Below are 27,957 nucleotides of genomic sequence, written 5' to 3' on the forward strand. Positions count from 1 at the left end.
CCCGAAGGATGTTTACCGTTCTGGTAGACGTATTGTTGTGGGTTTATCCTACCTACACTAGTAGCTAGAGTTGCCGTGGGAATTACTACACCACAGTCGATGCCAAAGGCTCTATAGCGACTTTCATCTATCCTGTAGCCTTGAAGTTTCAAACGTCGCTGAAGATTTGGCCTGTCCTACCGCACGTGCTGCGGCTCTATCGGAGAGGTCACTTGATCACCTTTCTGCCAATCAACACACTTGAAGGATAAACCTATCTGACTCTCTAACCTGAAACTCCGAACCAGGGAACTCCAAACGGCCCAAATGGTTTGGAGTTACGGGTTTCTGAACTTCAAACCACGTAACTTTGGTTTGGTTTGAGTGAAATATTTCTTTGAGCCAATAAATTGCAGTTTGGTTGGTTTGTTTTGTTTCAGGCGTGGATAAAACAGGTGCTATCTTATGGTTCATACATTATACTGACTACCAAGTCGGTGGATCCGTTCCAAATCATATATAACAGTTCTCAGTGATCATTTAGTACGGGTTTAACCGTATCAAACTCCACTGCTCGCTTTCGTATATTTTGCGGAACGAGTACGAGCAATATGAAGGCGTTTGGCGGTTTGCTGGCCGCCATTCCGGCTGTAACCTGGCGTATTACCGTCGATTGGATCTAACATGTGGTCAGCGGTGTAGGGGAAGAGTTCACAGACTTATGCTATTTAATAAATAAGCTTTAAATGTGCGCTGACAGCCTTTTTATGGATCTAATTCTGCCAGAACTATCACTCTACCGGCGTGAAAGACACAATACAACGTACGCTAATTCGTCAATATTTGATCTAAAATAATGTAAATTAGCGTTAAAAATTGGGGAGCGGGCTTGATTAGCTTATTCCGTCTTAAAGCAGGCTCACCATCCTCGCCCTAAAACCGGCGGAGATGAGACAGTCCATAATAGCATGGAATTAGCTGACCTTAGGGATTAATTAAGGCTGGGAAGGGAATAGAATTATGCTATACCAGAATAATCGCAGCAGAATAACTGAAAGGCACAATACATACCAGTGGTAATTATCCAGTCTTTATTAGGCGTCAGTCAGCGATTCCTGATTTTCGGTTGGACTAATTCTGATTGGCCGAAAAGCAAATGACTAGTGTTACTTCCGTTACTTCATGACCTTTCATTGGCCGTTCGAGAACTGGTTCGAGGCTGTTGACTGCATCTGCGGCTGGGCGACATCTATCTCACTTATTTTGTTCAAGTGAGTTGGCGACGCACATTCGAACGGAGAACCGCACCTCTTCCCGCTACTTCAGCATCCACCCCTCCGAAGCTGGTATTAGTTTTCATCCCGCAAACTTCTCGAGAAGCTGACTGGTGTCGGGGCCGTCGGAGAAGCCAGTGCCCCCTGAGGTTTTCATCCCAATCTTACTATAGAGACCGTCGGCGATAGTATCGCCCGCCTGCGACCCCTCCGACCGAGACCTCCCAAGCCCACGTTCTAATCCAAGCGCCATGCTGCTCTCATCCATGGACCACCTCGGCTATTACTCGATGCCCAAAGACAACAACTTTCTGGAACTTGACGCCTCAGCGGGCGTTGCCGGGCCTGATGGCTACTCACTGCCGCCCGAGGAATTGGGTGTCGTATCCTATATGAATGAGGAGAATAGCCCCAAGAATGGCACCAAGTCGTCGCTGTATAAGACGGAGCTGTGCAAGCGCTTCTCGGAATTTGGCAACTGTCGCTACGGAGGTGCGTCCCCCTCTACCCATAAATCCCTCTCTCGTACAGTCTACTAACTTCTCGCTTCCTCATTTCTTTCGCGCCTAATTACAGCCAAATGCCAGTTCGCCCACGGCATCGCCGAGCTCCGCCACGTTGTGCGGCACCCCAAGTACAAAACTACCAAGTGCAAGTCGTACTGGGGATCAGGCCACTGCCCCTACGGTAGCCGCTGCCGTTTCATCCACGAGGAAGCCGAGGGATACGCGCAGCCGCAGTACAGTCCCCCGAGCCACTTGGGTGGAGGCATGTTCCTTCACGAGAAGGACCGACTCGGTGGCCTCGGTGCAGGCGTCATGGCCCCACCCCCGCCATCGGTGGACCTCAGCTACGGCGGCGGTCTCTATGGCGAGCCTCCCACTCCCCACCATCTCCAACAACTTCGTCCGCATCACCACCAAATGATGCCTTCTTATCCTAAAGACAACTACTCGCTTCTGTCCTCGCTGGACAAGAGCTCCTCGTGGGGGGCGCCGGCTATGAGCGCGCCCTCCTCCCTCCACCCTAATTATGCTGGTGAGCACTACGGGAGTGCCTCGCTGAAGCACCAGGGCTCGCTCGGCAGCATTGGTCTGCCCCCCGCCCAACAACGAGCCGTCCCGGTGAACAACGCTGCAAAGAGCGCGTCGTCGCCGAGCTACCCGGACCTCCAGGATGCCATCGACGCATTAATGAAGTTCTCGCTCACCTCGGACGACGAGCCGATCCCGGACACCGCTACCCCACCGGAGACTACCCCGAACCAGGCCGGTCGTGGCCGCCGTGTCTCCTCGCCTTCTCTCGCTTCTACATCGACGGCTACTGCAACAAAGAAGACGGAGTTCTCTCTGCAGTCTGATGAGCTGTGGAAGGACTTCCCGTCGACGTCGTCAGCGCCATTTGCGGGCGACGATCTGCAAGCCCAGCCGTGGTCCACTGGACTATCGCTGAGTCTTGACAGCAAGCCGTTCGACGGCGTTGCGGCTGCTGCTAGCGACTCGAAGGACGCCTCTGGTAGTAGCAGCAACGACGAGGAGAGCCCCCGCCTCAGCGTGTTCGAGCGCTTCCATTAAGGCGTCATCGGAAGCGAAAAGGAGAGGTGGCGCTCTGTATCTATCTATGAGCCCGTGCGTGCGCGGCCTGCTCCCGTCCATCCTTGTTCGGTTTGGTCTTCGTGCTGCCCGCTCGTGTGTTTTACCAGCCCCTATTTACTTTTCATATAAATATATTAAGTGCTGCTGTCACTAGCAGTTGGAACCAAATGCGCACTTCCTGCTTGTTCTGGTTTTGCCTTTGCATCTCTGTATTGCGCTCCGCCGGCTTGCTAGTTAAACGGGCGTGTGAGTGGATCCATTCGCCACAGTTGGACTTTCAAGGTGGAGCTCGTCTGCAATTGGAGCGAGTGCGACGGGCCGGGTGGACGATCCTGAGCTCAGTTCTTCTTGGAGGGAGGGCCCTTGCGCTTGGGCACCTTGGGCTTGAGCTTCTTCTCGCCCACACCGTGGAGATTCTTGACCCGCTCGCGCTGTTCCGCGAGGATCTCGGCCTGTGTGCGCTGCACTGCCTTGCCGGTGGCCACGGCAATGTCGGGTTTCTTCTTGGGCTTCTTCTCGGGTAGCACCACCATCTTGCGCCGAGCAGCGTAGTCGCGACAACACCTGACGATCAGGAGGAGCAAGTGAGACGCGGTGATGCCACTCGTGACTTGAACTAAGTTACCTAATGATAGCCCACAAGCTGCAACATGTTGACGAGACTGATAAGAATTATTGCTGCAGTGGGGAACAGGGAGTGAAACCTACCAGGGACACGTGAAAACCATAGTAAAAACCACCTGCAGCATGATGTAGCCTAAACGCAGCTAAGTTTCTCTTCACAAAGACACAGGATAGAGTCATCAACTCACTGGTATCCTCGCCTTGCAAGCGAAGGATCATGACGCCGATGCCCACCGCGTAGCATATGCTGAGTACCCGAATAGCGATCTCCACCTTCTGCATCGTCAAATTATCGACTTTGCTATCTACTACTAGTAGAGAATAAAGCGACGGTTCAAAGCACAGAGACCACTTCAACATCCAACTGAAAGGATCAAAAGCTCAATAGGCTCTGCATTTATTTCTTTTACGTCGTGTCTTCTCTGTCCGCAGCAGCAAAAAACGATACCTAAAAAACTCCTCTACAGCTCCTCGTGCTCGGCCTTTGCGTCCTTCTTCTCCTCCTGCTCCACCTCGTCCTCGTCTTCCTCTTGCTCCGCGCCGTGCTCCGAGCCGTCCAGCTCGAACTTCTGAGCGTTGGTCTTCAGGAACTCCGTGAAGCCTTCCACGTCGCGCGAGCCCTCGTACACGACCGGGTTCTGTTTGTCCTTGGCAGGGAAGAAGAGGATCGTCGGGAAGCCGCGCACATCCACACCGGCGTGGTCGATCTCGTTGGCCGTGGCGTCCATCTTGGCAATCATGATGCTGTCCACGTCAGCGAACTTCTCGGCCAGTTCCTCGTACTTGGGGGCCAGAGCCTTGCAGTGGCCGCACCACGGGGCGTAGAACTCGAGCAGTACGTCCTTCTCGTTGTCGATCACACGCTTCTCGAACTCCGTGCCCACAATGACCTTAACAGCCTCGTCACTGTCGTCCTCAGGGTCGGCAGACTTGAGCAGAGGCGTCAACTTTCCATCGAAGTAGTTCTTCTCAAAGGCAACGAGGTCATCGGCGAGACTCTCCTCGATCTTAGCGACAAAGTCATCAGCCTTGTAGTCGAATCCGTACTTCTTCATGGAGCCAGCCATGTTGACGAGCATGATAGCAGGCATCTCCTCATCCTTGAGACCGAAGTAGTCCACGATGCGCTTCTCCGTGCTGGGCATGATGACGTGCAGCAGCTTGCCCTTGTTGGCCTTGGCCGGAGCCTTGAGAGCAGCCTCGATGTCCGACACGTAGTCCTTGCTCGTGTCCACGAAGGCCAGCACGTGCTCAGTCATTTCACCACCGAAGATCATCGGGGCCTTCTCCTGCGAGAACGTGATGACGAGCGGAAGGCTGTTGCCCTTGACGAACTCGCCCAGCGACTCCTTCTCGAACTCACCGTCGTACACGACCTTGCCCTCGTCGAACTTCTTGTACAGCACCACCTTGTTCACGGCAGCGGCATCCTGCGTCACGTCAGCGCTGGTGGAGGCCACGTACACAGCCAGATCATCGGTATCCGCGAGCTTCTCGAGCATAGTGCGGGCCTCGCCCTCCTCGGCGTCGATCACGGTAAACACGACCACGTCGTTGGCTTCCTTGATCTTCTCGAGCTCCTCAGCGGTCTCAACGATCTTGACAGCAGGGCCCGACTTCTTGACCACCCACTTCTCAATCTCAGCCGACGTTCGGCCACCATCGTAGTCCTTGACGGCCTCAACGTCACCCTTGAAGAACTTGAGCGTCGGGAAGCCACGGATGGCGAACTGCTCAGCCAACTTGCTCTCGGCCGTGGCGTCCACCTTAGCGAGACGGATGGGCGGGTCTAGCTCCTTGAGGTTCTTAGCCGCCACCGAGTACTCAGGCGCCAGCTTCTGGCAGTGGCCGCACCAAGGTGCGTAGAATTCAACCAACAGTGTGTCGTGGCCCGAGACAGCCTCGGCGAAGTTGCTCTCTGTCAGCACAAGCACGTCGTCCTCCTCCTCGAACTCAGCTGCACGCACCACCATCGACACGGCGAATAGCAGCGCCAATGCGCGCGCTGCCTGCTTCATGAACATCATTTGGCGAGCCCGCGAACTAGAAAAGTATCTCTTCCTGCTGGCTGGCTATGAAGGACTCGTGAAAATCCAAAGTGACCAGCGAAAAAGCTCACATGCAAACGTGGAAGATACTTTGCTGTCCGAATTAAGTGGTGCTTCTTGTGGTCTGGATGAAATCAGCTGGGGAGCATGAAATCCGCAAAGCCGCTTCAACAAAGAATAATTTGGATTTAATATGCGTAAAGACCTTAGTCCCCATTACTTCAGGTTTTCTATGCAGCTAAGCTTTTGATGTAAACCGGTACAGACACGATATGAACAAGTTTTTACGGAGCGTATTTTTGGGCCACGTGTCATGGCCAGCTTCATAGGCCAGCCCGACATGAAACACATGAGATTTCTTCAAAGCAATCCACGCGACGTTGACTAAAAGGCTGCTTTTCTTGTTTGTTCTACTCCGGTAACCGCAGCGTCTCTAAATCACAGCGGCGATGTAGTCACCCAGGCCAATGGCAGCAGCGAGGAGCAGACCCTTGTACCGCGTGTTCCTCTTCTCCTGTTTGCGCTCATAAAAGGTAAACCTGCAGACAGCAATACGCATCAGTAATGCTCCGCGGTGACACTGCACGCTCGATACGTACCTCTCGTCATAGAAACCCTTTGCGTAGACGGCGAGTAGGTTGTGCAGCTCAGGAAACTCTACCTTCTGCAAGGATACCACCCCACGGCTGCGTTTAGTCTTTGGCTCATTAATGCCAACTTCCACAGCATTTGGTCCTTACCTGTGAGTTCTCAAACAGTTCCCAGTCATATGTCTTGCGCTCCTCGTCCAGCTTGTTGGCAAAGTGGAAAACGCAGCGCACCTTCTCCGGGATCTTTGACTTGAAATCCTCCTCAGACAGGCTCTTGGTGAAGAGCTTCTCGTGCTTTTTGGGCATGCTCTCAACCTAGTTGTCAACCGCGGAGTACACAGTTAGCAAAGGTGGAAAATGCCTGAGTGATCTCCTACTTACGTGAGTAGCAAAAATCTCAGTCATCACCGCCTTCTGCGTAGCGATCATGGAGTCCAAAATGAGCTTCGATTCGGCCTCATTCACAACATCGTCTCCGTCTGCATCGTACAAATGAAATTGACCTAGTAGAACAACACAACAAATCAGCCTCATGCTTCTGCCACAAGAATCGCCCTACAACTTACTTTTCAGCCATTCTATTCCATTGCCATGTGCTGCAACCTGCAGGAGCTTCTCTACCTCGTCAACACGAACTTTTCCTGATTGTTGGAGGGAAAACAAAATGTTAGCAACCCGCTTGTAAGCAGTGAAAAGTCGCTTACCATCCTTGTCCTTGTCCAGCAAGTCAAAGCTCGACACTGCCTGCGTGCAAATGTGTCTGGACAGCTTCATCTTGACTGCCTCCACGAACGCGTCGGCCTTGGGGCTACTGAGCTCCTCGTCCTCCATTGGTCCGATCTTGTCACAACCGTCGAAAGCCTCATTCTCCAGCTTCTGCAGGTAGTCGCTGGCCTCCTTCACGAATGCGTTGAAAGCGTCCTTGTCCAGTTGCGACTGAGCACTCAGCGAGTTACTATTGCGGTACGTCTCAATCCACTGACGGTATGCGTCATTCTCGTTTAGGCGACGCGGCTTTGGTTGCTCTGGGATTTTAGCCACCAGGTTCTGCACGGCCAAGATGCTTCTAAGCTCCGGCAATTCCTCTAATAACACGGAGATTTAACAAGTCAGCACTGCATCGTAAAGTACTTCCCAGAGAGTCACCACACACCAATAGGCTGCTGCTTGAATAGACGCCCCAGCGACAGACGCGATGAAGAACGCGTTGGCGCCGTCAACGCTGCTGACAGTCGATGCATTTTGCGATGATGAACGTCCACACAGTCGTTTCGCTTAAGTACGAAATCAAAATGCTGATGCGGCGATGTATGCTGTCAGCCCGTCGGGCTGCGGGCTGCCGAGCGTTGAGCTCGTCGGTCGGTGACGGTCTCTTTGTTGTGGAAGGAGATCTTACCCAGGTGAGTGTACGCTATTATTGCATTGTATTGTGTTGCATTTGCTTTGACTGACACGAGAAACATTTGCTAGCTCCCAGTGGGCACCATCCCGGCGGTTGGTGTGGAGGCTCAGGTGACTCATGCTTTCTCGATTGAGGACACACGTGCCTTTGCCCGACTTTCAGGCGACAATAATCCTCTGCATGTAGACGCCGACTTCGCTCTAAAGCACGCAGCTGAGAGCAAACCCGTGGTGCAGGGACTATTGTCCGCAAGTCTCTTCGCCACCATTTTCGGCCGTACTGTACCGGGCGCCGTGTACGTCAAGCAGAATCTACGTTGGAGAGCACCTTTGCTGGTGGACGAGAAGGTGATAGCTCACATCCGCGTGGTGAAAGTCCGCAAGCGCTTTGTCGAGTGTGAGACCGTGTGCATGAAAGCGAGCAATAGCGTCGTCGTCGTCGATGGCCAAGCTACGCTGCTGATACCATCCAATCAGACGACGTGCACCTAGAGGCTTCCCGGAGGATACTAACATTAGAGCCACGCCGCTATTGCAAGAGTACATGTAGAGCTCTTTTCATCAAGGTCGTATTAAGTAGCTGCTCAGTTTAAGTCACACCACCTCAGTTTTGTGATCTGTGCCTTCATCTCGGCTTAGTCTTTGTTGAATAGCTCCTGTTCCCAACACGATACGAGAGACGTAGAAGCTCAGCAGTCGACCATCTACGCCTCGAGCTTCTTCTTGTTGGGCGACTCCCGCCACACGGTCTTGACGACTTCCGTGATGCCAGGCCCCTCCAGGTTCACACGCAGCAGGCCCAAGAACATGAGCGATGTGGCACCGAGCCATCCCAGACGCGCGAGTGTGCGGACGTTCTTGGGCACGTAGTCTGAGATGACGTTATTCATGCCAATGTGGGCGTGCACCGGCAGGATCACGCCCAGTATCAGATCCACGGGAAATACCAGTGGCGACGGGCTGAGCACGAAGGCGAGCGGCACGGCGCCCATGAGGCCCACGCTCGTCAGGTGCTGCAGCTTGACCGAGAGGGCGTGGTTGTCGGCTGCAAAAGATAAAGACACTTGCGTTAATACCAGCAGGCAATCGATGGAATATAGACGATAGATTTTACCTTCCACGATGCCAGCCAGGCCCGTGAGCTCCTTGTTCTCGGTGTACTTAGTGGGGGCGCCTGAAGACCGACACAACGACATATTAGTATAGGTCACAAAGAGGATTAACGACGGCAGGGACGCACTCTTGCGGAAGTGGCGCACACCCGACGAGGGACGCGGCGCTGTGCGCTTGGTCAGGGCGGTTCCGGTTCGCATCAAGCTGCGGTGCATCATTGTCTCTGGCTGTGGCTTCTGGACCTCTCGGTGCTTTGCGTACTGAGCCACATGCTCGCACCCTCAGAATACACCGAATACAAACGTCAAGTCAAACGGAAACGCGTGGACCACACTTTCATATGTATGTTTTGTGTGCGCTAAAACGGTCCTGCTTCAACCTCATGTGACGTACACAAGTGCAAGCACTTATGACCCCGACCGCCGCTTTCGAGCAACGCGATGCGCTGGTGGTGAGCGCCACGTTCCTGCGCACAGCGTTCGGCGGGGCATCGGCCGCCTACTCTCTATGGCTGGGTCAGTCCTGTACGTCCGTCGTGGTGGTGCATTTATTGCTGCCAAGCGACGCCATCGGCTCCGTGCGGCTCTCGTCCGACCGCTTGTGTTTCACTCCCGATACATTCGCCCAGCCTCAGATTGTGCGCGTGGAGGCACTGGAGAATCGCCAGCAGTGGAGCGTCATCACACACCGTCTCTACAGTCTCGATCGCAACTACGACCGAGTCGTGACGCCCAATGTTGTGGTGCAGACAGAGGCCACACCTCTCGAGTGTCCGTTGCTACGTTCGGAGGCCTCACAACGAAGCGCAAGACGGCGACTACGGACTCCTCCACGCGGCTAGATATACTAGCTGCTCTACCGGAAGATACATCCAATGAGGCAGCAGATGGAGGCGCAGCAGTGGAGACGTCTTGGTGCATGAGCCACTTGGCCAGTGGCTACCATTTCTCTGTGGGGGCGGTAGTACAGGCAAAAGGCACCACACTGTTGTCCTGGGGACTCAACACCAACGGCGAGCTCGGAAACGGCACCACGACGTCGTCACCAACGCCCCAGCAAGTCATCACGCTCCCCATGCAGCTGCAGAGAGAACCTCTCAGTGTCGCCCATGTTTCGTGTGGAAAGCATCACGTCGCTGTAATCACAGGCCAAGCGAAACTCTTCACATGGGGTTGCAACAAGTACGGACAACTGGGACTGGGAGACTTTTCGCCTCGCACTCAGCCACAAGAAGTTCAGTTCGCTCTGGCCACACTCAGCTCTCACCGTCGAGCATTGCGCGTGATGCACACAGTGCAACGCGCTGGGAACAACGTCACACACGTGGCATGTGGGGCAGCTCACACACTCTTCGTGACTCATCAGCAACAAATTCTCGGGATGGGCTACAACCAAGCAGGTCAACTAGGCCTGGGTCATCGGCTACAGCAACATAAAGGCTGGCGCAGTTGTACACCAATTGCAGTCGAATCTCTGCGCGACCAGAGCATTCTCGACCTCGCAGCAGGTCAGAACCACAGTGCATGTGCTCTTAGCAACGGGGACATCTACACTTGGGGATGTGGTGATGACGGTCGCTTAGGAGATGGCAAACTGGGCGACGGAGTGGCAACTCCGACACTGGTAAAACTATTGCGAGAGGTTTCTGTCCGTGTCCGCTCAGTTCGCTGTGGGGCAAGACACATGGCTGTCATTTCCGACTGTGACTTGCTGTACATTTGGGGTGCCAACGACTTTGGACAACTTGGTTGTAAGGACAACAAGCCGCGATCTCGGCCGTTCTTACTGGTCACCGCGTCGCTGTTGGCTGAGGGAGTGGAGGATGTGGCGCTGGGTGAATTCCATACTACATGTGTGACGTCTGCAGGAAAGGCTTACACGTGGGGACTAAATCTGAGAGACAACAATGCTCTTGTCGGTTCTAGCACTTCTCCGCACATGATTGAGTTGCCTGAGAAGGAGCGAGTGAGAAGAATTTCATGCGGATGGACTCATACGGACGTCGTCACGTATATTAATGCTGAAGAAGCAAGCGTCTCTGGACAAGGGGTGAACTTTGACAGGAAAATTGAGCGAGAACGCATAAACCAACGCAAGGCCGAAGTGGCACGTTGGAGAGCTTTTCTTGCGGCATCTACTTCTTGTGCAGCCAAACGACACGATAAGGAACAAGAACCATCGATCGAGAGAGCTGTCATGGCATCGATCAAGACAAGGAAGCACTCAAAATCTACAACAAAGGGGGTTTCTGAACAAACCGAAGCACTAGAAGGGGTCAACTTATCGCTGGAAAAGCTTGCTGTTTCGTACAGCAGCCAGGCTATTAAGGACGCAGTGAGGAATTTTACTCAAGTGATTCGCACTGCACACAGAAATCGCATCAGGTACAATTTGTTATTGTGCAGTGGTTTGGTCTATTAGCTGAGCTGTTGTATCGCTGCAGGAGTGCGAGAAGCAATCACAGTATGCCTAGTAACAACGGTTTGGAGCGACAATCAACGCAAGTGAAAGGGGTCTTTTACCACAATCAATTACGACCACCCGAACTACCAGCAGCAACAGAGTTTTCTTCTGCTGTTGGTCGAAAGCCCTGGAATGCGCCTGTCGGAACACCAATTCGTCCAGATTGTCACCAGGTCGTAATATGCCCTCCCTTCTATCCGACTCCTCCTGCACGAGAATCACTAAACTTGTCCAATCAACGTTCATTGGACCCAAAGCAAGCCGAGCTGCGTGTCCCTACCAAGTCCAGTACAGGAGGCTTCAACGTGCATTCAAAGCATCATGCTCGTTATCCAACCGTCGTTAAACGACCAGCTACTCCATCTCCTCGCACTCGCGTCACAGTCGTGGAGGCATTATTGCATCAACCCACGTTCTCAATCACGCAAGGAGCACTCACGTCTGCTCGATCTCGTTCAGTGAGCAAGTAGACAATTTTGAGTCAAAGCCATTTAAAGCAGAGCGTTTTGAAACTACTCTGGAAGGCGACCCTGTACACAGACAGGGTATTCACACCGAGGTGACAATGGCGGACTCGCATCGCCCGAAGGTGTCGACACCCAGCTCGATAAAAGCTGCCTATGGTGTGGAGGGGAAGGCTCCACGCTTCACAACATCCAAGAACCAGCAATCTCCACGAAATTCTACCCAGACCTCCGTCTTGCCACGAATTGATCGACCTCAAAGGCCTCGTGCTTCTTCGTCCAAGAGTGACGGTCTTTCGATTCTGCTTCCTCGTCGACGACCACCCAGCAAAGACGCGATACCCCATGGAGAAACGTCACCGGCATATCACGGGGAAGAACTGGGGAGGCCCTCAACGAAAGCGGCATGGTGCACACCGCGTCACCCAGCTTCTGAACTCCCAACGGGGTCCCACTTGGCGTCATTCTTTGCAGCGCCAGAAGGAAACAGCGGATATGGCGACACTTCCGTGTCCATAGCTACCCCATTACGTCTTCAGTCTGTCGAGGACAGCATCAACGCAAACGAAGAACGATATCGCGTTGACATGGAGCAGCTGACGTCCAACAACGACAAGTTTCTCGAGATCTCCATGTCCGCCAACCAGCACCTGGATCAAATGTACAGCCAATTGCCCAATATCTCGGACGCCTTCGACCAGACAGCGTACGTCAAGCACTGTCTGTTCGTTTGTTCCTCGAACCTGCACTAATTCCTCCCTTGTATATAATAGGTCTGCATTGCAAAGCCTGTCATCGGACGTTGCTACGCTTCATGAGCAGCACGAGAACGCTAAGAACGACATGTACGAATAGCTCTTCTTCGACTCCGTTAGAATTTAACACGTCACACTACTCTTGCTTACTACAGGGAGAATCGGTTCGAAGCTGCGATGAATAATAACGCCGAAGAAATGGTGTCGTTATCCGAGGCACATGCTACCGAGAAAGCGGAACTGGTTGCAGCGCGTGAGCGTGAGCATGAGATAGAAGACCAAGCTTTCCGCGAGAAGCTGGAGCAGCTGGATGAAAAATACGCTGAAATGGAGAAGAAGTACCTTGAAGAGCTTCGGGAACTTCGGCAGTCGGCTGAGTCTAGAGTGAAGGCATTTGAAGCATCAAATCGTGTGGAGAAGGAGGATTGGGAGCGATCAGCCAAGGCTGCGCTTGAGGATCTTCAGACGAAAGCTCAGGCAGAGCTAGATGAGCTCCACTTCAGCACTCAAGCGGCATACACAGAGCTACTACAGCGTTCACAAGCAGAATATGCCGAGCTCCAGCAGACGTCAAGTGATGAACTATCTGCCGTGAAGAAGACTTTGACCGCCGAAATATTGTCGATCAAGGAAAATGCTGCAACTAAGCTTGCTGCATTGGCGGACAGATCAGAGAGACAGCTTCAGGAGCATCGAGAACTAAGCAACGAAACCCTCGAAAAGCTTAAACACTTTTATGCAAAGGAACGAGAGCATTTACTCGAGAAGGCGGCAGAAGAAATCACACGGCTTCGAATGTTTGAGATCGACCAATCCACCCGAATGGAAGACCGTCGGTGTCGAGAGACACAGGCATTGCGCGACGAGCTTGAAACCACCAAGACAGATCTCAAGACACAGATAGAAGATCTACACCGACGGTATACATCAGAGCTGGAGGTTTTGAAAGCTACTTCCAAAGCTGAGAAGCATTTGCTGGTGCAAACGCATGCTGAAGAGACTGAGAGTAACCGCTCTGCTGCTGCCCAGGAGCTCTCACAGACGATAGCGTCCTACCAAGACAAATTGAACTCGATGGCTGAAGCTCATGCTGCTGAAGTGGCAAGAAATAAGGAAGAAGCAGCACAAGCTAGAGAAGCTTTGGTCGCCAAGTATGAGTTTGATCTGGAAACGCTGCATAATGAACGAGCACGAGAAAAAGACGCACTGGTTCTTCATTATGAGACTGAGTTGGAATCTCTCAAGCAAGCCAGTAGAGAGGAGCATGACAAAACTGTAAACCTTCATGAAGCGCAGGTAATGCAGCTACGAGAGGCTCACTCTTCGAGGGTCTTAGCGTTGGAGATGGCCATGCGAGAGCAGAACAAACAGGCAGAAGACACGACACGCGAGAAAGATGCTGAGCTGGAAACCAGACAGGAACGTATCGATATACTGAAAGCCAGGGAAGTTGCTCTAACAGAACGTTACGAGGTTCACGCTGAACAATCTCTGGAGCTGGTCGAGCAGAAGAACATGGCTCTCTCTGAGCTGGAGAGTGAAATCTGGCGTCTCAAACAGTTGAATATGAAGAGAGATATGATGCTAGACTCCACTAATCGAGCTCTAAAAGCTGCGGAAGAGGGCCTCCAGGTCAAGGCAAATACCATCCTGGAGCTTACGTTTGTCATCAAGAGCCGCGACGACGAGATTGAAAAACTGCGGAATGCTTTGCTGGACACGGTTCAAACCGTCAACACGAAGACTGAGATACTGGAGCTGACGACGGAGACGCTGTCGTCCAAAGCAAAGGAGTTGGAGGCAACTAAGAACGCTCTTCGACTGGAGTCTGGTAAGCTGTCGATGGTGGAGGAATCCATGAACCAGAAGGTGGGGATGCTCGAAAACTCGGAGCTAAAGCTGGAAAGTATGCGGCTCAACATGGAGAATGTGCGGCTGGAGATCAAGCGGATGCAGATGGATATGAAGCTGCAATTAGAGCATACAGAGGGGGAGATTGAGCTGAAAAATGGAGAGATCCGTCGACTGCATGGAGCGCAGAGTGAGCTCAAACAGAAGAACGATTTCTGTCAACAAACTATCGAGAGACTGGAGGAATCGCTCGCCTTTGCTCTGAGACAAGGAGAAGAAGCTCAACGCCGTATCGAGCTGCTACGACTGGAGACTAAACAGGACGCAGAAGACACGAAGAAAGTGTGTGATGAATTGCTAGACAAAGAGCAGGAGTTGGTGATCATGACACGAGATAAGCAGACGATCACAGCAGAGAAGCAGCGGCTAGAGATCCAATTCAACAACCTCAGTCAAGCGAACAGGACGCTTCAAGAGAAAGTGGAGCTCCACACAATGCAAGCGGAAGAAATTCAGTGTCAGTACCAGAAGTTGTTGAAAGAAACATTGGCTGAAAATGACGAACGGATGCGATCAGAGAAGTACCTTCATATGCTCGAGTTGTCTGCAGCAAAGGACATAATTCGGCATCTTGAAGGAGTCGAAGGGCGGCTGAGTGACACCACATCAAGACTGGAGACAGTGATGGATGAAAAGCAGCATCTTCATGCAGAGATCTGGACCCTCAACGAAACTCTGAAGAAGTACGAGGACACTGATCGACAACTTGATGCTGCTAACCAAGAAATTAAAATGAAAGACAAGCTCATTCAAGGCAAAATCCTAGAGCTGGATGGTCTCAATCAGCAGCTTTGCAAGACTAAAGACGAAGCGCAATGTGTCTTGGATGTATCACGGATGGAGGTTGAAGATTGGAGGGGCGATTTATATCGAGTTATGTGCAGTAAAGACGAGATGGTTCAACTGAATGAAAGCCTTGAGTTGAGTCTCTCGAGCCTTCGCGTGGAGAAAGAGCAACTGATGCTTTCACTTGGTCACGAGAAGAGGGAGATCGTGATTCGAGTTGAGGAACTTCAAGAACGAATTGCTGGGTTGCGGAAAGAAGGCGCTCGAGCTGCCAGTGAGATCAGTGGCCTGCAACATGCTCTGAGTGAGAAGAAGAAAGAGTTAGAGTACTTGCAGGAGAATTTAGGGGAGCAGACGACTGATACGCGGAAGATCAAAAATGCTCTTGATACGTTAAACAGCGCCTACATTGAACTCCAGACGCAGTTTGCTGCTTTAAGTGATCAACGACTAAAGGAGAATGAAGAGAATCGGATCAAAGTTGAGTTATTGCGACAGGATCTCGAGAACAAGATGAAACAGTGTGAAACATTGCAGCAGTCTCTCAACATCCAGCGCCAGGAGATCGATCTTCTAATGGTACAGCACGACAAAGACGTCATGCAGTTGACGGATGGACATCACAGTGAAGCTGTGCAGCTGATCGAGAGCCATCGAGCTCAAGCCGCTCAGATGACTGAAGATCATCACGCTCAAGTTAACAAACTGAAAGAAGAGAGTCAAAATGAAGTCACCCGATTGACTAATCACATCTCGAACCTGCTAGCTGAACACCAAAGCGAAGTTTCTCGTCTCTCGGGAGATGGTCAAAGGGAAATTGAGCGACTCAAGGATGCTCATCAGGTAGTAATTGATCGATTGGAGGATGATCTTCGCCACCAAGTTTCAGAGCTCACAGTAGACCGCCTCAGTTTAATTACCGAGCAAACTGAAGGGCATCGCACCGAAGTTGATCGACTCACAAAAGATCACTTAAAGGAAGTGGAGAAGTTGACCGAGGCCCACCGAGTCGAAGTTGCCCAGATAACCGCAAATCATGAGGCTCAAGTTGAGCGTTTGACTGAAACGAATTGCGGTGAAATTGCGCGAATGCATGAGGATCACGGCGTTGAAATCGCTCGACTGGAGGAAATGCGTGGCAATGATGTTGGTCTATTAGCAGAGGCGCATCGAGAGCATCGTCAGATTTCGTTACTGCCGGAGAAAGACCATCGATTGGAGAGCAATCACAATGTGGACGAGTGCACTTCTCATCCTCGCGTTGAAAAGGAAAACCAGGAGCTACTGATTCTGTTAAACGACGCGGCAGACGAAATGACACGCGCTGTCTGTGCGAACGTACTAGAGCTGATGACACTTCACGTGGCACATCATCACGAAATTGAATTATTGGAGCAACATGCAACAAGACCCGAGCAAGGCCTGAACAAGCAGCTGACTGAATCCTCTCACCCACCGACGCAGGCGGACCACAGCAAGATGGATGACATACTGGAGCAGATGCGCTTGCGCCTCACCGAAGCCCATTTGGCGAAAGCTAACGAGTTGCTAGAGCGATCTCGGCTTGAAGAGGAAGAGCACGCAGCGTCCCTAGCTACGATTCGGGAAGAGTTGAGTGAGACGTCTAAGTCTTTCAAACATGCTGAGGGTGTTATAACAGCACTAAAGGCGGAGATAAGCGAACTACAGACACAATTGCAGACTTCAAAACGTGATGAGTCTGAGCGAACAACAACCAATGTCTGTAACAATCGGTCGGACTCGGGTGCGGGTGGAGAAGATTGGCAAGGAAATGCGGATTTTGCTGAACGCTGTAAGAATGCGCTTGAATTACAAGACGACGATGGCACCGTGATGCTTGATGATATCGTGGACTCTATAGAGCAGCTCATGAAAATCTTGCAGCACTTCCAGCTGCTACAGCCAAAACTCGGTAGTCCTCGTCGTCAGCCTACTGCAACAGACCCACCATCAACACTTAAAAACAAGGTGATAGCAGTACTCTCTTTTGTGGAAGAACTACAACTCATGGCAGACTTTGCACAAAACATTTTGAGTGATGAGAGCAAGAACGGAGGAGACCCGGCAAGTAACGAAAGCAGCAGAGCGAGTCTCGAAGCCCTGCGAGTTCAGACGCGAACGCCGTCGCATGCTCCCACGTTTGACGAGCTTCAAATTGATGTTGACACCCTAGTTGACGACGCGATGCAAGAATTTGATCAAAATCTCTGTGAACTTTCAAACGAAGAGGAAGACAGGCCGCAGGATCCACTTTCATTTTTTGTCTCACATGACGAGAAATCTTCGCCACCGTCTCCGTTCTTAGCAGACCCCCTTATGGATATTTCACTCGTAATGAGCGACTATCATCGTCTTTTGTCGCAAACTTCTCGTTGGGTGGCCAAGTCAAGGCAAAATGAGCCTCAAAGTCGTGCATTTAGTGTGGGAAGTGAGATCAGTCGTCTCGTACGGGAGCACTGCGCTCTGTTATCGTTATCTCGTCGACTGTTTAAACTGAATGATCCACGACAAGAACTAGTTTCTCTTCTGGAAGGTGTGGCTCTTCTCCAAAGGATGACAGGGAGACTGGCACTCTTTCAGACAAACTCAACTGGAGATTCAGACGAATTGAACTCCTTCCAGAATTTGAAGCATTCCGAATCGGCCACATCGCTGAGTAATCGCGAAATTGACTCGATTGAATCCCGTTCGCATCCTGTGCTTGCGTCGATTGGAGATATGGCGCAGCATCTTCAAGATTACGACTATTTTCTGCAGCAGATCACACTGGACGAAGTTCGAGAGAACCAGGAAAGAAATTCACCAGCATCGATTAACATCGAAAAGCTTGTGCAGGAGATCAATGAACGGGTGATGATTGTGGAGCAGACTAAAGAGCTGCTGGGATTCCAAAAACCAGTTGAGGAACTGCCGACTTTCCTGGTAGGCGCACGAGAAGTTCTTCGACAGACAAAACAGATACGCGAGTCGTCTGTTTGCTTCAAGCGAAGCTCACTAAAATCTGATAGTGAAGTACCGGAGATAAATGCAAGTGATGAAGTCGCACAGACTGATAGTGGTATCGACGCTGCGTTGAGCGAGATGGATGCAATTATTGAAGACTTACGGAGCTACAATTCTATGCTCGAATGGCTGAAACAAGTGCTTCCACAACCAGAGTCAGTGAAATCTATCGCCGATCTAAAGGACTGCATGAAAGACGACTTAACAAAAATCGATGCTCTGACCGTCGACAAATCTCACTTGATGCAAGACAAAGAAACTCTGAAAAGTGCGTTGGAGCAGGTGGAGGAAACTCGAGATCATCTCATGAAAGAAGCGTCGCAAGAAAGCAAATTGCTGCAAGAACTCGCAGCTTTCGAGGCTCAAGCTTTGCTCTCTCCTGTGGAAGTTGTGTCAACACGGATTGAACTCGTACAAGCGCTTATCAAACAGCAGCAACGTGCTTGCGACGACGCCCAGCAAAGGAGAGCAGACATGAAAAGCGAAGTAGTGTTCTTACGTCAGCACAATCTTCTCTCCGACGAGGACGATACCGATAAGGAAATCTCCCTGTCGTTGAGTGCACGTGTTGAAATCTATAGTCGGTTGCTGCAAGCAGCAGATCGCTCGCGATCAGAGAAGACCGAAGTGGAGGCTTCGTTAAAGACCGAGAAGAATGAACTGGAATCCTCGCTGAATCTAGAAATCCAACGGAAAACTGAAAAACTCGAAAGCGTTAAGAGTGAATTAGCACAAACCAGACACGAAATGGACAAGGCGTCAGCTGAGGAACGAGCATTCTTGGAATCCAAAGAGGTCTTTTCCTCAATTCTAAACGTTGGAGATGGAGCCTTTTGTCGGATTGAAGTTTACCAGCAGCTTCATGACAAAATGTCGCTCTTACTTGATGACAAGCGAACGGCTGAGAGTTGTGCGGCACGAGAGCTCGATTTTTTGCGAGCTAACAAGCTATTCCCTCCAAGTCTCGAAGCTGTCAGTGATGCCTCCATGCCAACTATTCCAGAGCTTTCTGCAGTTCGGCTGGAACTGTTCCAACGTCTAGTTCAAACGCTTGCACAACTTCACCAACACGAAGAGGATCTAACTCAAGAGAACGAATTCTTACAGGAAAACAAGTTCGGTTTCGACCTCCAAGAGCCTCATAAATCGCGGCTTGCTGTCTACCAGACACTTCTCGCAGGGCAAAACACTCTGATAGAAGAAAAAATGGAGCGTGAGGTGGCACTCGAGAGCGAGAAAGCGTTTCTTGCTTCCCATGGAGTACCCAGCTTTGAGAATCCCATGGAGATATATGAGGAATACATCAAAGCACGGAAACAGCTCGCTGATCTGAGTACCGAACTGAAGGAAGAACTGCGATTTCTAGCTGAAAACCAACTTCACTGCAGTGGTGAATTGACTGATGACACTGCAAACCTCACCACTCCATTCGCTTCGTCGTTCAGACTGATGATCTATCAAAAGTTCTTGCAAAATGAATCACAAGTTCGCGAATCGACTCAGCAGATGAAAGAAAACATGGAGCAGCAATTATATCAGCAAATCACGGATGACGAGTGTAAAATTGCCTCCCTAACAGCGAGAATTGAGCGGTTGGAAGCGTCCTCGATGTGGTGGCAGGAATCCGCCTATGCTTCCCAACAAGAATGGGATCACATGTTGCTAGAAGAAGAGGAGAAGCGGCGAAGTTTAATCCGATACCACGAAGATGTTATGAATCAGACTGCAGAAGATTATGCTCGTGTCTTGAAAGAGATCTCGAAAGCTCGTGACGATGCGCTTGCACTGGCAACAGCTACCCACGCAGAAGCGCTGGAAGAAGTGACCAAGCTGCACGAAAAACGATTAGCCGATGAACTCCACAAACAGGCTCAACAACTAGAGTTCGCAACGTATGCGCATGCCGAGAATGAAGTTCGTAAACAGACGACAAATACGTCGGATTCGTCTGCTTCTCCATCGATTACAGCTGCACAGACCAGAGCGCAATTGCTCGAGAAATTTGCGAAGCGAGATACGACAGCGATCAATATCGTTTACAAGGCCATTCGGTTGTCGACCGACATCCTCAGCGCACCAGGGAACAGGTTCGAAGTATCGACAGACGTCACTCAGTCAGTATTAGCTTGTGTCAAGGAGCTGAAGGCGTTGAAAGAGTTCTTGGTGCAGTCGTTAGAGCAGATCACGATGGACGATGACCACGCTCCACCTCCTTTCACTAACGCGCCGTATGCCAAATGGATGGCCGATGCAGTCACACGAGCCACAGCCGACAAGGAATGCGCCATCGATCTGGCACTCTGTTTCCATCGGGAGTTCATGAGTTTCGCTGAGATTCAGTTGCTCACTCGACAGGAGCAAGTGGAGAAGGCGCTTACACGAGTGTATGACAAACTGAAGACTGCAGCGGTCAACGGAGGCTTCACTCCCGATCAAGAGAAACTGTTGGCGCTCGAGTTGGAAGCCACGCGTGAACGAGAAGCCCGAGAAAATATGGCGTGTAAGTTCCGGCTGAATGAGGAATACTACCGGAAGCTGCTTGAGGAACGCAAAGAAGTGGAGATTGCACAGGCCGCCACTGTGGAGAGTCTTCAAGAAGAACGCAAGACTTTGAGACTAAAACTTGAGAAGCTGGAGCAGCAGATCCAGCAGCAGAGTGTGCTTCCCCAATTCCGACCGCCATCAAGCAAGTTGTACACTCCCTCCCCACGTTCCACACTCGTGTCGCCTCAAACGCCTCGCGTCTTGAAAACTGCAACGATACCCAGTGCCCCGATGCCCATGCGACCAGAACGACCCAGAGGAGGAGGAAACGCTCACAAAGAACGCTTTGTGAATGATCTCGAGCGAGAAACAGGACAGCGACACTCGACTGCCGCTCGTCGAATCAACGAATGGAGAGCTCGTGATGAGGCAATTGCCGAGACCTCTGGAGAACTTGAACAAGACGTCCGAGCTACGCACGAAACAGTGATTGAATCAGTTATCCAGGCTCCTGCAACGGCACCAGGTTCCTCCCTGCACAATCAGGAGCTGTGGTACCAGGGAGTTCGGTCGATCCATTACGTTTCCTTCTTCATTTCCATCTTCCTTGTCCCTAGACAGCAGCTCTTCCGAGTCGAAGTGTTCAACAGCGACACGGAGCAACAGCAGCAGACTGTGTATGTTACTTGGACCGAGATGCAGACGTTCCTCCAGGATAGCAGGAAGGCGATTCGCCTAGGAATTGTTTTACCTCTGGACCCTGAAATGGCATCAACAATCCCTCCAAATGTCCGTGCAGAGATCATTGACGTCCTCTTCGAGCGTGTGCGAGTCTATGGAGAAGGCACGGAAAACATTCTACTTGGCTTCGAGTAATTGGGACACAATAGCATAAACGTAATAGATGATTCCAGTCTCAAATGGCAGTAGATGCTGATTCATGCCGCTCTCGTGGACTGCGTCGCTTTCTCCACCATTGTGTGAATGATACATTGTGCCAAGGAAACATGGATGGATCCCCAGAGCTGCCTTTGCCTCGTTCTCCAGAGTTTTTCCGCTTCCTTCCTCTTTGTTCGCCGTCTTTTTCACTAGCGTCGTCTTCTTCGTCACTCAGTCTCGCCTCGCCGTCTGTGGTCTCATCAAAGCCATCTAACGGATCCGATAACACCATACCAAGGTTCTCCGCCTGTTCCTCCATCGCCAACAACGCCGAGTAAGACGTGAAGATGTCGTCGTCCAGATATTTGCGTGGGTTACTCTCAATGAGTTTTAGTAGTCGAACAAAATGCGGATGAACCTCAGCGATCGGGACGTGAAGATTGAAGGAAAGTTGCGCGTAGACTGTGAACTCTGCTGTGAGAACGTCACGCGATGGTAACGCGTGCGCTCGGTCGATATCTTCCAGAAGCAGCCGGATGACACGTTTTCGCTCGTCGGATGCGCAGGGTTCGTTGAACTTGACAGCCAAGAGGAAGCACACAGCCATGTAGAGCTTGCGATTGGCTTTGGTGACGTAGTGCTGCAGTACGAGCTTCTCGAAGAGCACACAGGCAAGAGCCACGGTCGCGACCTCGAGGTTCAGACGCTGGCTACACATCAGTGCCTCTCGCTTGAGATGTCGGAGTTTACTCAACGACAGCGACGGATCCTGCAGCCACCAGGCGTGTTTCTCTTGGAATTTCTGGTTCAATTCGTCCTTGAGGTCGTGGGGTTTCACGAACAGCAAAATGCTGGACACAATGGGGCCGAGACTTTTGTCGCCTCGCACTACGTGTCGATGACGACCCTGTCGGAACTCCGGATCGTCCAGGAAGTTGGCAGAGAATGGAACTCGCTCCGGGTGCGCGTCTTCCCGATCTCGATCCGGGTCGCAGGCCGACCAGGTGGCGTGAAGTAAGCGGAAGTAGGACGTCCCTCGCCAGTCGTAGTGAGTCGGCGATGGTCGCTCGAGTGCCAGGCCACTGATCGACGCAAAGCGCCTCCTTCTGGCTGTCGTCTCGTTGCCATTATACTACAACAGCAAGTCAATCATATTAGATACACTATATAACCACTGTTTTTCAATGCTGACGGTGTGTTTACTGTACATTAATGATGGTGGACGTGGCCAACGGATACCCGCAGCCTCTGGAGAAAAACAGCCGGGAGTCTAGTAGTCCTTGTTGAGCTGTGACGCCCTCCCAGCGTCGTACGACGGCCGACGCCGCCGGGAATTTGGTTGTGAACCGGTGGCGGAATAGTGGCGGCACATGGACGATCGTGGCTTCCATCCCCGGGAGTCTTCGTCCGGCCAGCGGCTCCGGTTCGGGCCCTCCAACTGCTCCTGTCCCTGTAGTGTGTGCAGCGGAGCTGACACCGTCTGCCGTAGACGTCTCCGCGTTCACTTCCGACGGGGCCGGCGGCTCAGCAGCGGCAGCGGCGACGGTCTCGGAGTGCATGGGGATGTTTTGCAGGAAATCTAATGCTGCAATATCGCGCGTTACTTTGCGCGAATGGCGACTACGCTCGCTGGGAGCCACGCTGGCCGACGGGGACGGAAGCAGCAACGGCGGACGCGACGGCCGCGCATCGTCGGCGGCGAGCATTTTCAGGATCGGAGTTTGTTTGAAATCCCAAAACTCCCAAAACTGATCCCAAAAATGAATCGGATGGAGGAGGATTTGGTGATTCGGCAGTCTATTGCTTTGAGCACTAAAAACGTTTTCATGACAGCGTTCCACTACATGCAAACCTTCCGTATGAAGTAAAGCCGACAACTGCATGATCGTTGCTATTTCGCGTTGTTTTGGGAAATATATATAGATTAAAGGGAATACTCATGCGTTCACCAGATATCACTCTGCACAAACTTCCAGCAATTCTCTCAGTCGGAAGCGTTTCCGGACGACATGATGGACGATGTAATTAACCCAACATTGGAGGAAATGCGTATCAAGACATCATACGTCCATGACGGTGAACGTGCCAGTTACCACTTTTGCACTCCGTCGACTTCCTACTGATAAACCATTTATCCGACCGCGTCCGTGGTGATCTCTCCACTTGCGGGCTCTTTCGACAACTCGTTCCGAATATCATTGTCGTTTGAAAAACAGGCCTCATCGATTCAGTAGGTGACATAATCCGTTTGCTGGCGGTGCCGGTCATGGCCGATGCGTTCATGTCGCCGTTGAGGTACGTGTACTGAGGTCAGATAAGAAAGCTGACGTGGAAGATGGAGAAGAGGCACGGCGCCACGGTGCTCCCAATCCGGGTTTGGCATGCGCGACGCTGGAGCTTCGGCAAGAACAAGACCATGTGCATGGCTGCCTCCGTATCCTGCTGTCGTTGCCGTATTAAGAGGAAAGAAACGGCGGGCCTTGAATTGGCACAGTGCAAAACCACCTTCTGCTCGGGTGCCTCGCCACATTTTCGACGTCAGGTGCCGTGGAAATCGCCTGTGCCCAGATCATGGAGAGCAGCAGCAAGAGCAGGTATGTGGTTGGTGCTCCAAGCAGCGGCAACAGCACCGCGAGCTACACGACGTCTTCACGTTCCGAAGGAAAGTCGTCCCATTCGTCCAAGTTGTCGTCAGTAGTATCTATCCCTTCTTCACCAAGCTACAAGTTGTACACGCACTCTACTCGTTAAAAATAATCGACACGCATTTCGAAGTGAGACAACCAAGTTGAAGTGGTCTACAGAGTGAATGCACCTACGTACTTCGCATGCATCTTCTGTTCTAACGCCGACACGAGGCACTCGCGCTGACGCAGGAGCAAAGTTTCCTGGAGTCCTTGGGTCTCCATTTAAGTCTCTTCAGGGAATTATCTCTAACTTGGAGCTGTTCAACGCAGAGAATCCTAAGATTCATCGCTCTCTCTGAAGCACAGCAAACGCCTGCGTGATCTCCAGTCAAGCTCTGCGCTGTGGTGGCCTGCTATGTCTTGTTGCACTCACGCAGCCACACTGAAGCAGTCTGCCTACAACCAATGGCATCGCAGTATTTTGTGGGCGGACAGCGGAACGGGGCAGAGACCGTGGTAACCCGTGCCGTCGGCGAAGGCTGCGTGCACATAAAGTCGGGAACGAGCGTCATTCCGACAGGATGCGTGTGTTTGACCGGAGACGCTGTGTGGCACCACGCACATTCCACTTCATTCCCGAATTTGCACACTACCCGACGCGAGATCGAAGTCGGACAGAGCAAGACTCACCATGTTGGCGCCGCCCATGCCCGTATTTATTCCGGCTCCCAAGAAGGACGCTGCAACCGCGACACAATGCACCTGCGGAGCCAAAGACTTCATGCTACGACGCAAGCACAATCACACCAGCGAAAGTACCAGCGAGGCCAAACAAGCTGCCAATTGCCCCATCAGTTGTCCTGTTGCCAACCCGGCCAAACTCCGCCGCAGCTTCTGGCGCAAGCTGCTGGGCAAAGGACCCAAGTGCGTGTGCCCTAAAACGACGGCGAGTAAACCAGGACTTATCGGCATTCCCGCCGCATACACAGACTGCGACACAGTGACCGTGGCCGGCAGACGCGTCCCGTTCACGCTGGACATGCAGCAGCGCCGACGAGGATTATGGACACCGCTTGATGCTATCAGCGAGGACGAATAACAGCGGACGTAACTTGCTGCTATCGTTGAATAATTTTAAATAAAGTATTAATCGTCCTCTATGTAGTAACCTTGCATACCTGCCATTATCACATACCACAAAATGGATACTACATGTAGCTGTTGCATTGCATTTGGCTTTGATTGCATGCATTGCGCTCTAGCGCCGCACTTCCAAGCTAGCTACACAAAGTGTGTCAGTGCAAACTCGTGGTTCTTGATAGCTATCTTGTATCGGATTCTTGTGTCGAAGCAGTTGTGCTTCTCCACACCGTGTGAGTGGATATGATCCCCATGTGCCCAGACATAAAGCCCACCACTTCGAGTGCAGCATATTTCTAAGCAATGGTCTTTCCAATCACGATCTTGGTCTCGCAGCTAACGCTCGAAAGCTGCAAGCCTCCCCAGTCCTAAAAGCCTGCACTTGAGTAACTCCAGAATGCTTATCTCTGCATTAACGTCTCGACTCCAGAATGCATCGACTGTTCTTGGCGCACTTCCAAGATGCTGTGTAAATGCCTGACATTTGAGTGCCCTGTGTACAAAACGTAAAACTAAGTGAAGCTTGGGTACTCAAACTGCTCGTAAATCGTAATGTAAAGCAACAACCAGGCATTTACGGATTAACGCACACCATGGACGAATTGTTGTCGAGCGAGCTGTCTGCTGAGACGTTGGCAGCGCTGCAGGCGCATCTACTGGAGCGCCATCAGGAAGAGGATGCCCCCGTATCGGAAGATTTCCGCCTCTCGCAATTGTACGTGGCTGCGAATGTCACATTTACACATTCCAATGCTCACATGGTGCACCAATTGGCTCATAGCTGGTATGACGAAAAGACCGGGCGTGCGTTAGCGCAGGAGGCCATCGACCATAGCAGCAGCGAACTCAAGATCGCCTTCGTTAGCACCCCCGCGGCCTATCGCGATTTTCTTAAAATTCAGAGCGAGGAGGAGGACGAGGCCAAGCGCGTTGTCATGGGCGACAACGTCTACATCTTCGAGTACGACCGCCGGTTCGGCGAGAAGTACGGCGACCGCTTCTGCTTCTACGACTACAACGCGCCCACAGACCTGCCCGAGAAGTTCCACCACTTTTTCGACTACGTGTTGATGGAACCGCCGCATCTGGTGCGTTGCAATGGGTAGTTTATTGGTTAGTGGACGCGTAGTCACTCACGTTGTGCTCCGTTACTGCTACTGCAGAGTCCCGACTGCTTGGAGAAGTTCTCCGACACGATGCGATGGTTGGCCAAGGATGTGGAAGCGGTACCCGGCAAGAAGGACCGCGTCATTAACCCGTCCACATTTATCAACTGTACGAGAGGAAGCTGTACCAATTACAATGCAATTTGTCTGTGAGTACTCACTATCGACTGCTTTGTTGTGAATGCACAGCTCAACTTTTGCGTAAGGAGATGAAGGCGGATCTGGGATTCACCCCGACGGGATTCTACCCGAGCTTCGAGTCGAAATTATCCAACCACCTCCTCACATACACCAACTACGAGTCTGAAAGATTCGGTCCTTGCGAGGAGCCTGGTGATGAGGAAGATGAGTAGATGAAATAGCGGTAGAGCCCACGGATACTTAGACTGAAGCTCATACCCATCTCTAACAAAACAAACTCTACAGTACTCGAACGATTGGTTGAAAATTACTTTTGACTAGCTCTTGGCACCACCATGGACGCCCTACTCTCAAGCGAGCTCTCGGCCGACACTTTGGCGGCGCTGCAGGCGCATCTGCAGACGCAACAGGCGCAGAAGGACGCGGCTGTGTCTGAGGACTTTCGTCTCTCGCAGTTGTGCGTATACCAAGCATTTCGTTCTACCTCACTCTACCCTTTTCACGTGCTGACAATTTATTCTGTTGCAGCTGGTATGACGACCGGACTGGTCGTGCGCTCGCGCAGGAGGCCATTGACCAGAGCAAGGAGAAGCGCATCGCCTTCGTGAGTACGCCAGCAGCCTACCGCGACTTCCTTAAGATCCAGGAGGAGAGCGACTCGCCCATCAAGGGCGACAACGTGTTCTTGTTTGAGTACGACCGCCGCTTCGACGAAAAGTACAGTGGCCACTTTGTATTCTACAACTACAATGAACCCACAAACCTGCCGGACAAGTTCCATCACTTCTTTGACTACGTTCTCGTAGATCCGCCCTACCTGGTGAGTTATGCTGCTGATAAGGAACTGGTAGCTATTCATTGACTGAATTGGTCTGGTTGAAATGTAGAACACCAACTGCATGGGCAAATTTGCTGAGACCATGCGCTGGCTGGCGAAGGACGTGGAGAGCGTTCCAGGAAAGAAAGCCAAGATTCTCACTCCCTGCACCTTCATCACGGGTACGGGCAGAGCGTTTTTCATCTGGGCTCATGATTTGAGGAGGTTCTAACATGTTTTGTGATTTGAGAAGCGCGCATGCTTCGCAAAGATATTTATGCTGACCTCGGCTTCACGCCGTCGGGCTTCACGCCGACGTTCGAGTCCAAACTGTCGAACCAGTTCCTGACCTACACTAACTACCGCTCGGAGCGTTTCGGTGAGAGCACAGAGAACTTTGGCGATTCGGATGAGGAGTAGATGCAGTGTCAAGAATTGTTTCAGCCAGGGCGTATAGAGAAGAGCTGTACGTATGGCTCGTTCAAATGCAATGTGTTGGGTCGCTATGACAGGGATTGCAACTCCTGACCTAGCGGTTTTCGCTGCCTACACAGTAAGGGAGAAACTTTCATGAGCTTTCTTAGCTAATCATGAAGACCATCGACTGCTTGGCGATGTAGTGCTTACATCTTCCTTTAGTTGGGCCGCGGGTTTCCTTGTGCTTGCTTCGGCAATT

General features: G+C 51.7%; 14 protein-coding genes across 15 annotated transcripts; 8 read left to right on the forward strand and 6 right to left on the reverse strand.

Annotated features, from left to right (window-relative positions):
• The first annotated feature begins 1,256 nt into the window (after nt 1-1,256).
• On the forward strand, nt 1,257-3,023 carry PPTG_18307 (hypothetical protein). The gene is made up of 2 exons (XM_008916366.1): nt 1,257-1,745; nt 1,830-3,023. The coding sequence occupies exons 1-2, from the start codon at nt 1,505-1,507 to the stop codon at nt 2,825-2,827; spliced, it is 1,239 nt and encodes a 412-aa protein (XP_008914614.1). The 5' UTR covers nt 1,257-1,504; the 3' UTR covers nt 2,828-3,023.
• A 163-nt stretch (nt 3,024-3,186) lies between these two features.
• On the reverse strand, nt 3,187-3,754 carry PPTG_18308 (hypothetical protein; the record flags this gene model as incomplete). Its single annotated transcript, XM_008916367.1, has 4 exons — nt 3,187-3,412; nt 3,474-3,491; nt 3,557-3,605; nt 3,661-3,754. 4 exons carry the CDS (start codon nt 3,752-3,754, stop codon nt 3,187-3,189), a joined length of 387 nt encoding a protein of 128 aa, XP_008914615.1.
• A 179-nt stretch (nt 3,755-3,933) lies between these two features.
• Nucleotides 3,934-5,499, reverse strand: PPTG_18309 (protein disulfide-isomerase domain; the record flags this gene model as incomplete). Its single annotated transcript, XM_008916368.1, has 1 exon — nt 3,934-5,499. One exon carries the CDS (start codon nt 5,497-5,499, stop codon nt 3,934-3,936), a length of 1,566 nt encoding a protein of 521 aa, XP_008914616.1.
• A 454-nt stretch (nt 5,500-5,953) lies between these two features.
• Nucleotides 5,954-7,351, reverse strand: PPTG_18310 (hypothetical protein; the record flags this gene model as incomplete). Its single annotated transcript, XM_008916369.1, has 7 exons — nt 5,954-6,059; nt 6,120-6,184; nt 6,261-6,425; nt 6,492-6,613; nt 6,677-6,751; nt 6,815-7,195; nt 7,264-7,351. 7 exons carry the CDS (start codon nt 7,349-7,351, stop codon nt 5,954-5,956), a joined length of 1,002 nt encoding a protein of 333 aa, XP_008914617.1.
• PPTG_18311 (hypothetical protein) lies at nt 6,947-8,166 on the forward strand. Its single transcript, XM_008916370.1, has 2 exons — nt 6,947-7,510; nt 7,581-8,166. Exons 1-2 carry the CDS (start codon nt 7,346-7,348, stop codon nt 8,001-8,003), a joined length of 588 nt encoding a protein of 195 aa, XP_008914618.1. The 5' UTR covers nt 6,947-7,345; the 3' UTR covers nt 8,004-8,166.
• On the reverse strand, nt 7,505-8,879 carry PPTG_18312 (hypothetical protein). Its single transcript, XM_008916371.1, has 3 exons — nt 8,752-8,879; nt 8,626-8,685; nt 7,505-8,556 (listed from the first exon to the last, which is right to left on the reverse strand). The coding sequence occupies exons 1-3, from the start codon at nt 8,840-8,842 to the stop codon at nt 8,216-8,218; spliced, it is 492 nt and encodes a 163-aa protein (XP_008914619.1). The 5' UTR covers nt 8,843-8,879; the 3' UTR covers nt 7,505-8,215.
• A 147-nt stretch (nt 8,880-9,026) lies between these two features.
• On the forward strand, nt 9,027-9,465 carry PPTG_18313 (hypothetical protein; the record flags this gene model as incomplete). The annotated part of the gene is made up of 1 exon (XM_008916372.1): nt 9,027-9,465. Exon 1 carries the CDS (start codon nt 9,034-9,036, stop codon nt 9,463-9,465), a length of 432 nt encoding a protein of 143 aa, XP_008914620.1. The 5' UTR covers nt 9,027-9,033.
• Nucleotides 9,466-9,542: 77 nt separating this feature from the next.
• On the forward strand, nt 9,543-11,576 carry PPTG_18314 (the record flags this gene model as incomplete). Of its 2 annotated transcripts, none has more annotated exons than XM_008916373.1 (2): nt 9,543-11,008; nt 11,068-11,576. In XM_008916373.1, 2 exons carry the CDS (start codon nt 9,543-9,545, stop codon nt 11,555-11,557), a joined length of 1,956 nt encoding a protein of 651 aa, XP_008914621.1. The 2 variants fall into 2 exon arrangements, with proteins under 2 accessions (XP_008914621.1, XP_008914622.1); XM_008916374.1 differs by having other exon boundaries at nt 11,071-11,557.
• A 1-nt stretch (nt 11,577) lies between these two features.
• PPTG_18315 (hypothetical protein) lies at nt 11,578-21,490 on the forward strand. The gene is made up of 3 exons (XM_008916375.1): nt 11,578-12,257; nt 12,325-12,396; nt 12,462-21,490. The coding sequence occupies exons 1-3, from the start codon at nt 11,653-11,655 to the stop codon at nt 21,385-21,387; spliced, it is 9,603 nt and encodes a 3,200-aa protein (XP_008914623.1). The 5' UTR covers nt 11,578-11,652; the 3' UTR covers nt 21,388-21,490.
• On the reverse strand, nt 18,842-23,184 carry PPTG_18316 (hypothetical protein). The gene is made up of 2 exons (XM_008916376.1): nt 22,599-23,184; nt 18,842-22,522 (listed from the first exon to the last, which is right to left on the reverse strand). The coding sequence occupies exons 1-2, from the start codon at nt 23,094-23,096 to the stop codon at nt 21,428-21,430; spliced, it is 1,593 nt and encodes a 530-aa protein (XP_008914624.1). The 5' UTR covers nt 23,097-23,184; the 3' UTR covers nt 18,842-21,427.
• A 95-nt stretch (nt 23,185-23,279) lies between these two features.
• PPTG_24322 (hypothetical protein) lies at nt 23,280-24,114 on the reverse strand. The gene has a single exon (XM_008916377.1). It carries the CDS (start codon nt 23,918-23,920, stop codon nt 23,618-23,620), a length of 303 nt encoding a protein of 100 aa, XP_008914625.1. The 5' UTR covers nt 23,921-24,114; the 3' UTR covers nt 23,280-23,617.
• Nucleotides 23,712-25,199, forward strand: PPTG_18317 (hypothetical protein). The gene has a single exon (XM_008916378.1). The coding sequence runs from the start codon at nt 24,483-24,485 to the stop codon at nt 24,954-24,956; it is 474 nt and encodes a 157-aa protein (XP_008914626.1). The 5' UTR covers nt 23,712-24,482; the 3' UTR covers nt 24,957-25,199.
• A 551-nt stretch (nt 25,200-25,750) lies between these two features.
• PPTG_18318 (hypothetical protein) lies at nt 25,751-26,676 on the forward strand (the record flags this gene model as incomplete). The annotated part of the gene is made up of 4 exons (XM_008916379.1): nt 25,751-25,872; nt 25,939-26,245; nt 26,321-26,432; nt 26,513-26,676. 4 exons carry the CDS (start codon nt 25,751-25,753, stop codon nt 26,674-26,676), a joined length of 705 nt encoding a protein of 234 aa, XP_008914627.1.
• A 123-nt stretch (nt 26,677-26,799) lies between these two features.
• PPTG_18319 (hypothetical protein) lies at nt 26,800-27,701 on the forward strand (the record flags this gene model as incomplete). The annotated part of the gene is made up of 4 exons (XM_008916380.1): nt 26,800-26,921; nt 26,993-27,284; nt 27,352-27,463; nt 27,535-27,701. 4 exons carry the CDS (start codon nt 26,800-26,802, stop codon nt 27,699-27,701), a joined length of 693 nt encoding a protein of 230 aa, XP_008914628.1.
• Between the last annotated feature and the right edge of the window lie 256 nt (nt 27,702-27,957).

Source organism: Phytophthora parasitica, assembly GCF_000247585.1.
Source record: "Phytophthora parasitica INRA-310 unplaced genomic scaffold supercont2.83, whole genome shotgun sequence".
NCBI classification, from domain to species: domain Eukaryota; phylum Oomycota; class Peronosporomycetes; order Peronosporales; family Peronosporaceae; genus Phytophthora; species Phytophthora nicotianae.